Source organism: Choloepus didactylus, chromosome 10, assembly GCF_015220235.1.
Source record: "Choloepus didactylus isolate mChoDid1 chromosome 10, mChoDid1.pri, whole genome shotgun sequence".
In the NCBI taxonomy this organism is placed as follows: domain Eukaryota; kingdom Metazoa; phylum Chordata; class Mammalia; order Pilosa; family Megalonychidae; genus Choloepus; species Choloepus didactylus.
The window spans coordinates 95227581-95246440 of NC_051316.1; the positions used below are offsets into that span (position 1 = coordinate 95227581).

General features: G+C 43.5%; 1 protein-coding gene across 4 annotated transcripts in view; it reads right to left on the minus strand.

The window, feature by feature from the left end:
- The window catches only part of MVB12B (multivesicular body subunit 12B), a 226106-nt gene that overhangs the window by 122330 nt on the left and 84916 nt on the right, over window positions 1-18860 (minus strand). For all 4 annotated transcript variants that reach the window (XR_005219090.1, XM_037851011.1, XM_037851010.1 and 1 more), the window contains exon 6: window positions 15146-15268. Coding sequence is in view for 3 of the 4 variants with exons in the window: in XM_037851011.1 (XP_037706939.1) it covers window positions 15146-15268 (123 nt within the window). In the remaining variant the exon portion in view is untranslated. The remainder of the gene's footprint in view (window positions 1-15145; window positions 15269-18860) is intronic.

Below are 18860 nucleotides of genomic sequence, written 5' to 3' on the forward strand. Positions count from 1 at the left end.
GAAATGTGGTCTACGGTGTGGGTTAGTTTATGGCTATATTTGGTCCCACACAAGGCCGTGCCCGCTGGCTGCAGGAAACACTGAGGTCGAATCCTCTAATTCAAGAGGCTCAAAGGTCCTGAAGGCAGGCAGGACATGGGTCAATCTTGGCTCCTTTAAATCCTAACTCTCTGCCTTCAGGTAAGTCACAGTCTCTCCAAGCTTTAATTTTCTCTTCTCTTCAAATGAGGACATTATTATTCATCTCACAGCTTGGTTATAAAGATTAAAACAACATATCTAGAGTGTGTTTACACAATGCCTGGCACAAGAGCTCAAAAAAAAAACAATGTAGCTGAAATGATGATGATGATGATAATTATATTGATTCTAATAATTATTAATATTTTTATTCAACTGGAAATGAAACATCTGCTACTCAAGAAGGATATTCAAGTTGGGTTCTACTCTACCCATGTGCAAAAACTCTACCCGAATAAACTCAAAAGGCCTTTTAAAAGTTAATGCAAGCAAAGGGTTTTTAAATATCCAAATTAATAACTGAAACCCTGCCTTGACATAGAAAGCAGAGAGAGAGATGCAGTAAAATCTTAGGAAATATCTCTGGTTTAACTCCCATTTTTACTTTGGCGATTAGATTTACACTGAAAGACCCAAGTGAAATATTCCATAGAGCTACCTCCAAATAGACTGTCAGCTTCCACTCTGATGAAAGGTAAAATATCCTCCTTTAAATGGTCTGGTTCACAAAACCGACCCTAAAGTGAACTGATAAATCTATTCTGACACACAGAAAACTATTTTCATAATCCTGAAAAAGGCCTTTCAGCAAAGCCTGGAGGAGCTTAAACCAACTGCACAAAGAGCCTTCATACACTTGAGAATCAGGATAGTAGAAAATAACTTCACATTTATAACCCTGCTTTTCAGGACAAAAAACCACACACTTAACCATCATAACCACCAAGAAAATAAGACACTCACAAAGTCACAAAAATTACAAATATAACACACTTACAAGCAGTAAATACCTTGTCAAAATCTGCTGTGTGAGAGTGAAAGCCAAGAAGGCCAGCTGAGAGGTGGAAGCTGTATTGACTAATAGTCAATTCTTAAATAGAAGCTCTGACTTCCCAAGAAGCCATATTAAAAATTAATATCAAAAAGTGTATTGCTCAGCCTAAACTCATCATTCATATCTAACAATGCCAAACTGCATTCTAATGAAATTTTGCCTTCAAAATTACTCTGACACAAGAACTAAGTTTGATACTGTTACAAAAGCAGTCACATATCTGTTCAAAAGCATTTTGAAGATATTCAAATAACCTTACTCTGTAGGTCTCTTTCACACCACTCTCATAATCACCAGGATAAATCAAACTGCTTATAACCCTGCTTCATCATGGGCTTTGAAGCCGTCCGAGGAGGTCTGTGATGCTGGGACCCTCTGTGGTATGGCCTCCACATGTCCTCAGTCATCATCTACAACTCAAGTGGCCTGGACTCCAGCCAACGTTTTCAGTCTCCCTAAAAGAGTGTGAACGCAGACTGTTTAGGCGGCTTCTGACTAAAACAGCCTCTGGAAAATAATGAGTTGCCCTCTTCCCCACTCCCGATCCACACATGTGACTGATGGTCAGGAGCTTGCTTTCAGGAGGAGGAGAAGCTGCACATGAGAACACCTGGGACACCTGGGTGAGATGTACCCCAACCATAAGCCTCTCAAGGAACAAGCTCAGCAGCCCCAAAAATGCTTCCCGAGCAGTGAACCTATGACCAAGAGCATCAGAGCACAAGGACAGTCTGCAAGCTAAAGGTAGCTCAGCCATCATCAAACATTAGAGGTTCAAATGACATATTCAGCAAGCAGATGCAATGGCTCTGGAGTCAGATTGATTGGGTTGAAATCCTAGCTCTGACACCCACTAGCTGTGTGACCCTGGGCAAATAATTTAACCTCCTTGACTTTAGTTTCTTCATCTTAAGATGGGAATGATAATAGTACCTGACCTACAGAGCTGTTATTAGTAATCAAGTTATTATGTGTAAAGCAATAAAACCTGGAACGGTGCCTGGTACCAGTAAATATGTTTCAGATGGATGGATGGATGGATGGAAGGAAGGAAGAAAGGATAGATGGAAGAACAGATATATAATACATAATGCCTGATCCTATATAACTAAACAAGTTCACTTTATACATTCAATAAATATTTTCTGAGTGCCTGCCAATGTGCCAGGCACCTGGAATTCACAGGTCCTTGCCAACTTGGGGCCACATATTTTTTCAGTGAACACTACTGCGAATATCAAATGAGATGACACAGTCGAAAGTACTTGCTAAATTTCAATGCACGTGATGCAATATTATCATCATTGTTATTGCTGTGTGACTTGCCTTTTCTGAGACTCTAAAGGAAGAAAAGGAAACATAAAAATCACTATCATCAATACGCTAGAAAATCTAGTCAGTAAGACCAAACATAAACACGTGCAGCAATAACAAGGAAATATGAAATGCCAAATTATACAGACCAGGCAACTGGAGGCGAGGAAGAGGGAAAGACAACACTGGTCAGGCTTTCTAGAGAAGGTGAGGGCTACGACAGGACTGGGCAGTGGGCAGCACCACTGCTAAGCCTCTTGGAATCCAGCCTAACTCTCTCAGAGCAAAGAGGCTGGCAGGAGGTGAGGTACACAGCCACAGCAAAGGCAGAGATGCTTTTGGAATGAGGAAGATGTGCTCAGGAGCCATGAGGACACTTGCCTAACTGAGCATGGAGTCAGACAATGTGGTCAGATAATAGCAAATCAGTGAAGGCTGCAGACTGAGGAAAGATGTGCATGTTTGAAAACTCCAGTGGAATGGCAGGCAACCTAGGATATTAAAGTTATATGTAAAGAATGTAAACGTGGCTTGTTTCAATGAAATAATGCCTGAGCCCCAGGAAGTCCAACCCTTAATCTAGCTTTGATTTCCTTGTTCAGGTGCTACCCTGCCTGCAGGTTCTTCTCTGAGATGCTCTCTGGCTTTTGGCACTTTTGGCTGGAATGGGTGGGAGGTACAACTCGCAGAGTAGGGCTAATTCAAATGCACAGTGCTAATGCTTGTCAGACAGCGCACACTGCTTCCTGTGCAAAAAATAATCTGCATTACAGCCTTTGTTTTTAAGAGTGTCACGTCGATGAAAGATATGAAAACGTGTCCCATCTTCAGGGTTAAATAAACAAAAATGTGTGTGGCTTTAATGTGAAGGAAAAGGAAATTTAATTATTCCAAGTCAAGCTGAACCCACAGTCATGCATGAACACAACCTGCAACATATCAAGGCTGCAAAGTCCAGCCCAGCAAGACCCAAGCCCTCTCAGGGGCCCAGGGCAGGGCACCTCCTGGGCGACCTACTCTCAAGCCCAAACCATCTCTTGCCTCTCTGGAAGAGTAGCTCAAAATCCATGTCACAATTTGTTTGCTATTGGTAAAAGCAGAGAATGATGAAAATCAGCTCTTGTCCTTGCCTTCTGATCTTACCCTGATGCAGAACATATATAACAACTCATAGGCAATGAACCTTATATTAAACCACAGCTTTCAATGCTAAAATATAATTCCATCCAGTCCTCTGGACTTCCCCAATATGCTGACTCCCTCGTTGTTCTGTGGGTGCCAGCGCCGAGCCTTCTCCTGGTAATCACTGAAGGGAAACTACTGAGCCTTCTCACAGGCAAGAGCCTCCAGTGCCAAGTCTTACTCAGATAGGTGGCCAACACCTCAGTAGGAAAAGGAAAACTCAACCTCCCTGATTGGTGCAATTCTGGACCTCTCATTCAAGTCCTGCAACAACAGGCAGGTGACAGATATAATCTGTGTTACAAAGACCATTTCATAATTGAAAGCCAACAGAAGGCAGCCTGAGGATATTAGGCTGTCAGCGTAGACAACAGGGCTCCAGCCGCTGACCCAAGGCTCCATCCCTGTTGCTGACTCCTTTGCGAGTTGATCAAGCAGCGGCAGCCCTGAGCCGCACAGCAGTCAGGACAGTGGGGTCAGGTAGTGAGTGCAGTGTGGCACTCAGGGGCTTTTGACAGTGGATGTGATGGGGAATGAGCTCAGGCATGCACAGCCTGAATTCTAGACCACTACAGCATGATTTCTCTTTCCGTCAGGAAGAGCTATTAACCTTTTAGATGACAGCCCTGGGATCAGAGTGACAGAACGATTTTTGAGGTTAGCAAGGATCTATGTTCTCAAAACCTGACATCGACATGCAAAAGTTGTGACTGAATCTTGGTGTCCCTGAGAGGAAGACTAAATACATGTGACAGATCTTCTGCAATCAAAATGCCCCATTTCCCAGAGTATCCGTCACAGATCGATAACATCCATGCAAAAAGTTAAGTACAAGTCACTAAGAAACATACTTCGGAACCTATAACTGACAACTTGCTGGAAGCTGACAAATCACCAGAAGATTACTGCAGCAATTCAGAGGAACACCATGCTACCTTAAAAGGGAAGCTTGGGTCCCCAACTGATATCTGAAAGAGGCAGGTGGAAGCTGCTGGTCAGGACTCAAAGCTGGGAAAGAAGCGGGCTGCTCTGGGTGGAATAATGTTACTTTCTCCCAGGGGAAGGGCAGTGCCAGTGAAGGGTCTTAGGATGAGCTCACATGCCATGTGCCCGTGGCCTGAGGTCTGTGGGGCGGGAGCTTCTCTTCCAGGACCACGACTCAAAACCCCAGACTGATTAGAAAGGGCAGGGTGGAGCCACTGGAACCACATGTCCCAGATTTTTCTAGGACAGCTCTAGCCCAATGTCCACACAAACATGAAATGTCTTGGAAATTCCAGCAGTATGGAGTCCAGGCTACTTATTCCAGGTGGACTCCAAAGGGGACAAAAATTTGTTGTCTGCACGTGCATGCCAATGCTGGGACTGAGACATGATGTCAGCATTGTCGAGTGTCTCAGGCATTCTGGTAGGGACCCCCTCTGAGCCCTCTACCTGGGGGGTTGGGAGAGGTGGCAAGGAGGGTTCCACAGAAGCTCCTCCGAAGTTATCCAGCATCCTTCAGTAACACCAGCACTGGTGAATGGAAAAGGCAATGTTTACAAGTCAGACGAAGGAAGCACTGAAAGCAGCTCGAGCAAACCTCAGTGGCAAATGCCTACTGCTCTACACTCTCCCTGTCCACTGTGGCTCCCTGATCTACTCTTGGCAAGGTGTCTGCAGCCCTAGCATGAAAGTCTGCTGAATTCACATTTCTTACAGTATGGACTGGGAATATGAACCTGAAGTTCAGAAACCCAAACACTGTTTAAAAACCTCCAACAGTCGGGAGCTCATTACCCCTTAAATCAGCTTCTTCAATGCCACAGAATACATAATTTTTAACGTTAAGGCCAAACTACCTCCTAATAACTTCAGTCAACCTTATCTGATTTTGCTATCTGGAGCTTCCAACCCCCATTCCCACCCTGAAATGTGTCTACTTTCTCTTCTACACATTGACTATTTAAACATCTGAAGCCAGCTGCCTTGTCTCTACACGGGTCAAAACTAATACTGCTTCATATGCCAATTCAACACTTAATTTGGGGAGCTTTTACAAGGTGGTGCACAGTAGAGGACATGATTCTCTCGATGTACCTGACAGGTGCAGGGCTCTGCCTCATGGGATGTCCCCCAAAGTGTCCCAGGCACACCAGCTGTGCTTAACGTAACTGAAGCTCATGATCATTCCCACCATTTCACACAAACCTCTGCTAAGCCACATCTCCTCAAGTTGGTTCTTGCACAATTGATTTTTTGTACCTCGGTAGGGCCCTTTATGTTTGTGCCCATCACCTTTCATCTCTTGGTTCCAATAGGGTGTTCTAACCCATGGAGGAGATATGGAGTATTGATTCTGTCATTCAGCACATCAGTTCTTCCTAATGATTCTCTGTCATCTGCAAATTTGATAAACATGCCTCTGACATCTTTATCAAGCCACGGATTACACTGTTCGGGAAGCCAGGGAGGAGCAGTGCCCCAGGGGACTCCTCCCGGGTTGATACAGAGCCATTCATTCATCCACACTCTAGGAGTATTGGTGCTCAATCAGTCATGAATCCACCTGCCTCCCAGAGCTTTTCAAAACCTTTGTACTGATGGGAGCAAGATCTTTTCTTCCCAGCAGAATCATATGTGAGACCCAGCATGTGATGGAAGACTGGAGGGCTGCTCTACCTAAAGAAAGAAAGGTGCTTCCCCCGTCTTCATCCCTGACCCAAGGCAGCTGCAAAGACCAGAATCGGAAAGCGCTGGATCGACAGACTCCACAGTCTGCCTGTGTGCACAAGCCTTACTTACGAAGCTGAGGCCAGCCCGGAAGAGAGATGGGGAGATGGGACTGTGCCTAAGCTACAAAGTATGAAGCAGATGGGCAGAGAGACAGAGCAGCCTCACAATGCTACTGCCCAGAAGGAAAATAGAGGTTCCAAGACCCTAGAAGAAGTGGCATGTCCTTCCTCATTTGGAAACTGTCATGGGATGTGCACAGGAATGTATGAGCATGAGATAAAGATTCATCGAATAAGGAGAAAGAGCTCTGCCAAATCTCATCCTGCCTTTTGTCATGAACCTCTCCAAACACTGCATCAAGATCACCAGTTATGGCCGAGAAGCATCCCTGTCTCTCCAGCGGGCTTGCCCACTCTGAAAGGAAAACTCCAGATCAGGTTTCACTACAAGCATTTTCTGCAATAGCAGGAAGGAAACAGGCAGGAAGTGTTTGTTCCTAGGGGCAGTACCTGCCTCTGGAAAGAGAAGCAGTTCTGCTAAAACTGTGAAATCCTCAGGTAATGACCGATCTGCTCTTTAAAGTCTACCAAATGCCCCCCTTTAATCTGAAATAAAGCTGGGGATAAGAGCTCTCCAAAAAGTGGCAGGAAATTCTTTAAAATATGAGTGATAACATAAGAAATGGAGGCAGAATACAAGTTTTTAGCTTTTAAGACAGAAACTAAAAGATGGCAGGCTCAAGAAAGCAGCAATGCCTGCAATCAGCCACTCCCTCGTTCCTTTCTAAATCCCTACAGGGTTTACAGGGAAAAAGGCCAGGCACAAGCACGGCATCCCTCCCGCCACCTCCACGTCTGGTCGGTAGAGGGCGCTGTATCACCACACTCTCGCTCCAGCCTTGGCGTGAGCAACCTGATCCCTGTGTCATACAAAGACCACACTTCAAAAAGTATTTCTAAGGCTTACAGTTTAATATTACGTAAGAAAAAAAGTGGGAAAAAAAATAGCAGAACACAAACCTGCTATTATCCATATAATATCACCTATGTAAAAAAAGTGCATAGAAAAAAAGACTTGAAGGAAATACAACAAAATATTATGAGTGTTTGCTCACTGGAAATGGAATTTCTGCTTTTTCATTATTTTCTATATTATGCATAGAAGACAATACAAGCTGCTCTACAGAAGGAATACAAACTTCCATTACTCTCTAATTGGGAAAAAGAGTCCCAGGAGTAGTCTGGAGTGGCGGCAGCACGCAGTCTCCAGCTGTCTGAGAAGCATTTGTTGCAAACTGATTATGTGCCTGGTTCTGGACTGAGTGCTGGGATGATGACAACAATGGACAAGACAAGGTCCCTGCCCTCAAGGAGCTCTCTGTCTGGGGGAGGAGTCAGGCACAAAGAGATATCACAACACAACGTGAAAATTAAGGACAGATGTGCTCAGAGAGGAGAGCCCAGCACAGGCCTAGCCCAGGGGTTTCAGGGAAGGTTTCCGGGTGGAGGAGTCATTCAAGCTGAAACCTATAAGTTGAACAGGAGACAGGCAGGCAGGGGATGCAGGACATACTTGATTCACATGTATCGACACGAGCAAGGGCACAGAAGCACAATAGGAAGGGGAGAGGAGACTACCGCCAGTTCAGCTACAGTTTAAAGTTTGAGGCTAGGGGCCAGGAGAGAGCAGACAAAAAATCACAGGAGATGTACCCGGAGGCCTTGATATGTCTTACTGAGGAGTCTGGCCTTTATCATCCAGGGAATGGGAAACCATGAGGGTTTTAAGCAGAGGAATGCCAAGATTAGACCTGTAAGCCAAGTGGAGGCAGCTGGATGTGCAAACTACTGCGGGAGAAGCCACTGAATATTAGATATAAGAAAGTAGCCTGTAACCTCTGAAACCTGTCATCTTCATGACTCCACAGAGGTTGAATACTGAGTTGGCGCAGGAGGATGAGACTGGGATGCAGGCAGCAATTAAAGACAACACGTTTCCCACCTGTCTTAGGAAAATCAAACTTACCACATGACTTCATTATTTCAAAAGGGAGCTTGATTTACATTTAATCTATCAAAAGAAAATAACTGGCTTTGGCTGAGTGCAGACATGGTGTGAGGTACTGGAGACATGTTTCTTCATGAAACCCTCACAACCCTTCAACAAGGAATCTCGTTTTACACTTGAGGAGACAGGGGCTCACGGGGAGGTAGACCTGACAAAAAGAAGAGTGCGTTTCAATGAGAGAGTGTCTGGCTTCCCTGCCTAGACTCTTCCTTGGACACATCTACTTGTCACCCAAACGGGAAGAGAAGCCCATGCTTGTGGGAAGACAAGCCAGGTTTAGGGCTGTGATCAAAATCCTTCTCTGTGCACTGCTAACCTACACCCACGTCTGTACCTTCTTCAGCAGCATGGACCACCAGTTAACACAAGCAAAGGAAGGAGGTGCTGTTTGAGTCCTGGCAGCTGCAAACTGAAGGTCATGTGGTAAAGAGCCCTGCGCATACACAGAACTCCAGCATACCCCAACCCCCCTCCACCAATACCCCGATCTACCAACTTTAATATTTTGTCACTTTACCGTTTCTTTCTTTCCCTCCCTCCCTCCCTGTCTATCACATTCTGGCTGCCAGCAGTCGGGGCTCTGGACAGAGATTCCCAGAAGAGTCACACTGTGAGTATTGCCCATGACAAGAACTGACAAGGAAAGACACACACATTCACAGAAAGCTCAGAGAAGAGGGTGCTCCTACTCAGGAGGAGCTGAGTGGCAGCTGGGTCTGCGAGCTAGTGGTGGGTCACACAGAATCCAGCCACACTTTATCTCTTACAACTCGATACTCTGATCATTCTCTTGATTCTGATTTAGGCTGTGTGGCGCAGATAGAGACTCTATTTCCTAAATACATGGAAGTGACAAGTGTGCTGATGTGAAGGGGTAGGGGGGGTAGCAATTGAAACTGAAGCTCTCCCAGGTCCACTGTAGACACCTGGTACCTGGAACACAAGCATTCCCCCACAGCTCCCACCAGAGAGAGGAATGTCAGGTTCCACAACTGGACAGTCTGCAGAGACCTGAAGCCTCAAGGAACAAAATAACATACTCATCATTTCATAAATCTTCAATGGAAAATTTGAATAAATGATCAGCATTTTTTTTTCATTTTTATTTTGAAATACATTCAAACTTACAGTAACAGTTGGAAAAATAATACAAACCCCATTCACAGAACTCCAGCATACTCCAACCCCCCCTCCACCGATACCCTGATCTATCAACTTTAATATTTTGTCACTTTACCATTTCTTTCTTTCCCTCCCTCCCTCCCTCCCTGTCTATCATCCATCATCTATTGCTCTGTCTTCTGGACATATGAGAGCAAGTTGCAAACATCCTTGAACAAATAATACAATTCACATATACATTTCCTATGAACAAGAATATTCATTTATGTAATCACATTAAGTGTAGTTAAGAAGTTCAAGAAATTTAACATTAATATAAAGCTTACATTCTATATTCATTTTTTCCTTATATCCCAATTGTGTCCTTTTGAGCCTTTTCTCCTCTATTCTTAGGTCTCATCCAGGATCATCTATGGCATTTAATTGTCATTATCTATTTAGACTGTCTGTTTTTTTCAATTGTGGAAACATATATACAGCATAAATCTTCCGATTCCAACCCCTCCCAAGCATTCAATTTAGTGGAATTAATCACTTTCACAATGTTGCAATGCCATCACCTTCCCACTATCCATTACTAGAAATTTCCCTGCACCCCAAACAGAAACCCTACACTCATTTCTTATTAACTCCCCATTGCCCCTTCCCCCACTTCTCATAACCCATACTCTACTTTTCATCTCTATGATCATATTCTCTGATACTTTCTTTGTGTTTACCGTGGGGCTTAAATTTAACATCTTAAGTCTATAACAATCTTGTCTTCGATACCAACTTAACTTCAATAGGACACATAAACTATGTTCCTATACTCCATTCCCCCACCTTTATGTAGTTCCTGTCAAAAATTACATACTTTACATTGAGTCCAAAACCACTGATTTATCATTACACTTTATGTATTTTAGATCCTGTAGAAAGTAAATAGTGAAGTTACAAATCAAAAATCCAGTAGTAGTGGTATTTATATTTACCATGTGATCTTTACTGGGAATCTTTATTTCTTCATGTGGTTTCAGTCAATTGTTTAGTGTCCCTTCCTTTCAGCCTGCACAATTCCCTTTAGAATTTCTTATAGGACTGATCTACTGGTGATGAAGTCCCCCAGCTTTTGATTATCTGGGAATGTTTTCATCTCCCCCTCATTTTTAACCTCCAGGTGCTTGTGAATTTTCTGAGTCTCTGATGATTATTGACTTCTATTTGTATTCCATTGTGGTCAGTGAATGTGCTTTGAATAATCTCAATTTTTTTAAATTTATTGAAGCTTGTTTTATGTCCCAGCCTACAGTCTATTCTGGAGAAAGTTCCATGACCACTAGTGAAGAAAGTGTGTCTTGGTGATTTGGGATGTAAGGTTCTATATACGACTGTTAAATTTCTCTATATCTCTCTCTCCTTTCTTTGTTTCTCTGTTGGTAGGGCTCTCTTTAGTATCTGAAGTGGGGAAGGTCTTTCATTAGCAAAACCTTTCAGCATTTGTTTGTCTGTGAAAAATTTAAGCTCTCCCTCAAATTTGAAGGCGAGTTTTGCTGGATAAAGTATTCTTGGTTCGAAATTTTTCTCTTTCAGAATTTCAAATATGTCATGCCACTGCCTTCTCGCCTCCATGGTGGCCGCTGAGTAGTCACTACTTAGTCTTATGTTGTTTCCTTTGTATGTGGTGAATTGCTTTTCTCTTGCTGCTTTCAGGACTTGCTCCTTGTCTTCAGTATATGACAGTCTGATCAAAATATGTCTTGGAGTGGGTTTATTTGGATTTATTCTATTTGGAGTTCGCTTGGCATTTATGCTTTGTGTATTTATACTGTGTAGAAGGTTTGGGAAGTTTTCCCCAACAATTTCTTTGAATACTCTTCCTAGACCTTTACCCTTCTCTTCCCCTTCTGGGACACCAATGAGTCTTATATTTGGATACTTTATTTTATCTATCATATCCCTGAGATCCATTTTGATTTTTTCAATTTTTTTCCCCATTCTTTCTTTTTTTCTTTCATTTTCCGTTCTGTGGTTCTCGAGGTTGCTGAGTTGTTGTTCAGCTTCCTCTAGTCTTGTACTATGGGTATCCAGAATCTTTTTAATTTGGTCAACAGTTTCTTTTATTTCCATAAGATCATCTATTTTTTTATTTACTCTTGCAATTTCTTCTTTATGCTCTTCTAGGGTCTTCTTCATGTCCTTTATATCCTGCACCATGCTCTTCTTCATGTCCTTGATATCCTGTGCCGTGCTCTCATTGTTTGCCTTTAATTCTTTGATTAATTGCTCCAACTACTGTGTCTCCTCTGATCTTTTGATTTGGGTGTTTGGGTTTGGGTTATCCATATTGTCTGGTTTTTTCATATGCTTTAAAATTTTCTGTTGTTTTTGGGCTCTTGGCATTTGCTTTACTTGATAGGGTTCTTTTAGGATATGAAGGATTATTCAGACACCAATCTCTAATTTTTCAGATCTACAACTTGGTGGCGTACACTTTCTCTAACTAACCAGCAGATGGCGTCCACGAGTCACCTATTCCCCTCAAGTCAGTTCTCCCCAACTTTGTCTTTGTGGTGTGTGGGGGTCTGGTTCTTGTGGGGTCCAACTGGTGCACCAAGTTTGGGTGTGGTGGTGGTGGTGTCCTCCCTGAATGTGGGGCGTGTGTCTGAGCAGTTAGGGAGGCAGGGCAGCTTTAATAATCAAACCTCCCAGGTGTTCCTGGAGATTTAAGGCTGTTGCAAGAGTCTAAACCTTCATTTCAGTCTTGCCATAGACTGTCTCTGCCGCTGACCCACAAGTCCTTTGTATTGGCATAGGGACTTCTGGGTGGGTTCCTCTACCCAGCCGTGCCCTTCTAGGGCCTCTGCTGAGGGAAGGCTGTGCTACATTACAAGTGCACGCCATCCCTCAAGGGAAGCCCTAGGCCGCCAGGCCGTGCAGGGGCGTTCCCAGCCTGCTGTAAAGGTGGCTGAATGTAGCGTGTTAATTTCCCCTTTTTCACACAGCTCCGCCTTCCCAGCTCCAGGACAATTAGCCATGGGTGCATGAAAGGCTATTGTCCAAGCCCAATATTGTGGCATGTAAACGGTGTTGTCGGAAACATTTCCCGTCACACTGGGTCCCTTGGTGCGGCTCTGGGCTGTGGCCCTGGTGCCGGGCAGGAGTGTTCCCAGCCCACCATGAAGATGGCTGCAAGGGGTGTAGTTTCCCCCTTTTGGCTCTCCTCTGCCTGCCTTGTTCCAAGACAATTAGCAAAGAGTATGCAAAAGGCTACCTTCCACGCCAGATGTTGAGGTGCTCACACAGCCCGCTCCTGCTGCGCTTCACTGTGTGGTTCTTGCTGCTGTATCTGCAGCCACTTTTGGGTTTAAAAAAAAAAAAAAAAAAAAAACTAGTCCACTTCCAAATGCCAACCTATGGTTTTCCCACACTGCAGCGTGGCTCCCGGACATGCAGTGGCTTACTCACTCGTTTCAGAACGCAGACTCCCGGTTTCACCAAGTGCACGGTCCCTGTGGATTTAGCAGACCTTGTCCAGCTGGTGCATCACTGGAACTGGTGTTCTCGGTCACTTTCTGGCCCCTATCTAGTATTTTTCATGGCGGTGTTTTTTTTGCCCTGTCTCTCCTAGCCGCCTTCTTAGGTTCTCTCCTGTTGTTTTTAAATCAAAGATACTGGATAGGAAAATACCCAAACCAAACCAAAACAAAAAACCTGATGATTCAGGAGGCTCACAGAAGTACACACAGTACCTATAAATTACCTGCATGGTGAGACAGGTGAGCTTGGGTCAGTCAAGTGATTTGTACTGGGAAGCACTGATGTAACATTCAATTATTCTACTGCATATTGGCTAACTTAACTCAGCCAAATTAGAATATATTTTGTATCGACTATTTTGACATTTATTTGGCAAGTAAACCAAAACTGATCCAATTTCCTTGTAGTAGTTTTAAACCATAAACTGTGCAACAAGTGGTTATAAAACATATAAGCCTTATGAACACTTTGTTCTGGTGTGCTCTCCTCCAGTTCTGGCCTGGCTCCTGGTGGCCTGTGTTCTCAGGCTCTCTCCACTCAAGAGAAAGTAACCCTCCTCTCACATGGACTGGCAAGCTCTGGGGAGATCACTCTCTCTGCTGTGTTTGAGACAAGCAGTGTTCTTTATCCAACAGAAAGCTAAAGCCTACCCTGAGGTAGTACGCAGTCTGGGGACTCTTCCAAACCATGTGATGTCAACAGGGGGCAGCGGCAACTACTCCAGGGCAACAAGACTGCTCTGGACAACAGGACCTTGGGGGCTTTCTGGCCTCTGCAAGGAGCAACACCTGAGCCAGCTGCCCACCCAGCCTCCCCACCCCCCACCGCGTGCAGGGGACGATGATTCTCCATGGTGCTGTCCAGCACGAAGCTGTGAAAGTGTCCTTTGCAGTGAGAAAGGAATGAGCAAGTGCTGAACTGAGCTGTGCTAGCCACACACTTCTGAGCAAAAGAGAGAATCAACTCCTCAAACCTGCAACCCTGGGAAGCTCATTAGTTACTCTTATCTTTTCATACCAAAGTGAAAATGTAAAAACTTCTCAAGTTTCAGGAAATTCCAGAGGTAGTTAAGTTTAAACACCACTCTTGCTTTGTGAAACTGTCACGAGGAAGACCAGATTGTTTTTATAGGGGGCTGCCCCAAAGGACAGTCCTCCAGGCCACCAGGCTCATTTCAACAGCATTCGTCCAAAGAGCAGAAACAGAGCTCAGAGAGCCCAGGGCAGCATGACTCTCTCCTTGTCACTTCCCCACGAGGGCAGGGTGTGGGGGTGTAGCCAGGAGAAGGGGGGCCCGAGTGACTACCTGTTCTGTTCTGGACAGATTTTGTTCATCTCTTTTCACCTACACAGAAACTTTTAGGTCCATTCTCATCTTCATTACATCAATCCCCAAACAGTGCTCACCACCTCTTACTTGTTTTATTTACTTTTTAAATCCCTTTCTTGAACTTAATCCATCATTGCTGTTTGTTCCTTGTCCTCAATTTACTACTAGCGATGCAGAGTTTCCTTATTTGATAGAATTCTTTTTACTATCTGCTTTCTGCAAAAAATATACAGGCTATTATTACCTTGATTACAAATGAAAACCGTTGCAGAGGTGCCAGTTTGCTTATCCAATTCCTTTATGGAAACAATTACTAAAACTAACATCTCCTGAAAAACATACTACACTCTTATACCCAAAATACCCCTATCTTAAATAGTCTGTGGCTCACTGGGAAAAGAAACAATATGAACATAATTACTTATCAATGCCCCTGGGTTTCAAATGAGCCAAGGCAGAGAAGGAATCCCATTTTCTTAAGGCCTGTGATCCTAACTACATGGCTGCAAAGCATGTGTCTATGTGCAGCTATGAGTTCTTTGGAATAGCAAGCCAATTTTAAGTTGCATATTCTGCTGTTATAGAAGCCTGCAGAATATGTACAAAACAGAATAAAGAATGGCCTTTAAATTCATGTAAGACAAAGATTTCTAATTGGATTAAATCTCTTCTAAAGGTATACGGCTTATGCAATTTTCCAGGTAGATTCTGCACTATTTCAGCAGATATTAAGTGAACATATTCTAAAATGTTCTACAGTAGGACACAAGACCACATAACTGAAATGAGTAATAGCATAAGACATCACTGACGAGGCCTCACCTGGGAAGGTTGGGGGCTGGGGTGGAAGCAGCTGATGACTGGGAAGGAGTTGTGGGTTGAGATGAGTCATGATTTCTTGGCACTCTGCCCATTCGATACCAGATCCCCATGTTGTTCAGTTCCCTTTGGGAGAAAAGAGAAATCCTCATGATGTCGTTTAGCACAAAGCATTCACCTGAGCAACTCAGCCAACCAACTTATTATAAAAGAGCCATAGCCTCAAATACCAGGGAACCAATTCTTGCCCATGCAAGGTGAGTTACATCACCTCACTTTCTTCTGTGGTGTCACAGTTCAGAGACTAATGTGGAGGCAACCGTCCCTACTGGGCAGGCCTTTACGACTTGGTCGTCTTCTTCCATCCACCACTGAGCTCGCCTCCCTATTCCTATTGACATTTTCATTGGCTCTCGTTATGTAAAATTCTTTTTATTTCACCATTTCATTGCAGGCTTTATGTGATAATCAGCTTCAAATCCTTTGTGCAATTCAGGTGAGAGATGGAGAAGTGGAATGACAGACATTTATGCCCCGTGTTTAACCATGAGAAGAATTAGCCCCTTCCTACTCTACAACATGCTCCAATTTCAAGGGTAAAGCTCCTTATGAGCCAGGATGTCACCTCCAATGACAGGGAATCCCCCCAAGTGTTTGGGAGACATGTTCAAACCACAAAGCCCAAGGCATCTGCCTCACAAACCACTACAACTCAGAATGGACACAAAGAGCCCCACAGACACCAGGCCACATTTCCTGCCGCTTAACGCACACCCACCACAGCTAGGCCCTGCACCACACAGGCACCAGTGCTGAGAAGGAATGCTCTTAGGAATTGTAACAGTTTTATTTTAGTCACATCCGATTTTCAACTTCTCAATTGCCCCATAAAACAGGATCTTTGGGACCTGAAGTAAAGGAATATCATTTCTTCAAAACATGAAAACAGATGTATTCAGTGGATACTTCTGGTAAACTTCTCAGTACACTACAGGAATCATTCTAAAACCACAAATCTGTCTTATGAGATGACTGACTCCTATCAGCTTCACTGATTTCTTCTGTCTCAGTCATGGCCCCAAGCGGTTAGTTTGGAGGACCCATCCTGAATCTGAGGTTTCTGCCTCACCCATCTGACATCCTAAACTCTTGCAAAGTAATAGGTAGAATTGCACACATTTTTAAAAATATGTGACTTAGAGTTCTGAATACTGAATTCTCTTTTCTTACTCGAAAATAACACTAGAACTGTCTTCCTCTGGAGAAGAATGTTTTCCCCAAGATGAAACACAAATATACTTTATTTAGCAATCTTTTAAAAAATGACATAAAAGAAAAAAGATTCTAGTTTTGATTATCAAGACATATATTACCCAGTATAAATTTATTCCTTAGGACTAAAAATTGGTTGACAATTGAATCTTTAAAAACAGTGTTGTGTGTCATTAAAAATACACATAATAACTGAAATAAGACTTTATTAAACTGCTGGTTTCTACTATTTGTATGTAAATGGCTGCTTCTAAGGTACTTGAAGTTTGATTACTCACTAAACTATTTCCAGCTCCTTGAATTCTGTTCACATAATTAATTTAAACATGTGGTAAAACAGGATTTTTAAGCATATAGGAAGGGAATGATGATAGAGTTCTTCTGAAGAACTACAAACTCTTGATACAGCACTCAGATTCCACAGTTGGAATTCAAAGAAAATGTGCACCAAGCTAAAAATAATCTCTATTTCTATGATACCTGCTCCCCACACTGCTTCAAGAAAATTCCATGGCTCTGATCTATTGCCCAGACAGTGCCTATTATGAGGAAAGGCCCTGGCTTTTAGGCTCTGGGATCAAAAGAACAAGAAGCAAAATAGAGCATGAACCAAATCCAGGATCCCCTCAAAAGGCATGTAGGAGAATACATCTCTGCAACCAGTGACAAATGTGATGCCTGAAAGGTACAGTCAGGGAAGGAGGCATACGGCAAAGGACCAGAAGACCGTCTAGCACACTGATTAACTTGATAGACCCAAATTTGAGTTTGCTGAGTATAATGAACATCTGTTATCTTTCTGACAACCTTAAATTCACCCCACATCTGATTTCTTAACCACCCCCCACCACCATATTTTGGGGAAAGCCACACCCCTAATTCTTAGCACATGAATTCCAATAAAGCCAACCCCACTTCTGGCTCAGTCCTGGCCAGTCAAGAGAATGACATTTTCCAGGTAACAGTGACCAATTCAGTGTGCACATGACCCTAGTTAGATCACTCAAGACTAACAAGACTGCATTCCAGAACCTGAAAGTAGGCAAAGCTACTGCACCAATATGCTTCTACTAGGGGAGAACATGTCTAAGAATGGAGTCAACCCAGAGGAACCACAGCTAACGGGGAATGAACTATATCCCCAACAAAAGGCATGTTTAGGTCCCAACCCCTGGTCCTGTGGGTGGGAACCCATTTGTAAATAGGACCTTTGAAGATGTTATTAGTTAGCAGTTGTACCCAAACTGAATGACGATGGGCCTTAATCCAACATGGCTGAAGTCATTATAAGCAAAGGAAATGGGATGCAGAAAGGGAAGCCAGGGAGAGCAGCCAGAAACTGGAATTTAATGAAATCTGAATGAGAAAGATGCCACCACATACAATGCCGGGTGACAGAAAGGCCAGGAACCCCAAGGACTGCCAGCCAGCCAGGAGATGATCAGTCCTGGAAGCAAGCAAGCATTATAGCCTCTGAAACTATGAGCCAAAAAAATTCCTGTTGTTAAGCCAAAATATTGTTTTAGCAGCCAAGAAACTAATACACTTTTTGGTACTGGAATGTGGAGTGCTGCTTAAATACTTAAAAATGTGGAAATGGCTTTGGAATCGGGTAGTGGTTACAAGCTGGAAGAATTGTGAGGTGCCTGACAGAAAAAGCCAAGACTGCTTTGAAGAGACTGTACGTAGAAATACGGACATTAAAGGTACCTCCGATGAGGTCCTAGAAGCAAACGATGACTATGTTACTGGAAACTGGAAGAAAGGCAATACTTGATATAAGGCAACAGAGAACTTGGTGAATTTGTGTTCTGATGTTGCACTGAAAGCGGAACTTGTAAGAGATAAACTTGGATATTTAGCTGAGGGGATTTTCAAGCTAAGTGTGGAAGATGCAGCCTGGCTTCTCCTTGTAGCTTATAGTAAAGAGAGGAAAGGGATAGCTGAAAATTAAACTCTTAAGCAAAAAGGAACCAGCAATTGATGATTTTGAAAATTTTCAGCCTATCCCAATAGTGTGCTCTAGGACTAGAGTCAGAAGCAGCTCTTTCAGAGACCTCCCCGAGCTTTCAAAAGTGACTCCCTAGAGAACAGGGTTCCATGTGAGGATTTAAGGGAAAAACCCTTTGCTAAAGAGAGTGTGAGTGAACGTGGATCCAGTCACCCATTTCAGTGGAAGTCAAGAATGGAAATGCGGTTATGCAGGAAGGTTGCTTGGAAAGTTCTATTAAGGTCTGGACCCCCTGGAACTGCATGCAAAGCCAACAATGTTTTTGTAAAAGCTGTGTGAGCATAATCACTGCCAGCCTGGACTAAAAGGGTCAAAGAAGGAATGAATTGAAGGAAAAATGACTTCAAGGGCAGAACCATGGAAACAAAGGTTTGGACCAAAAAGATCTCCTTGGGCCAAGAGAGAGAGCCCACCTACGTGTATGAAAAGGGTGGT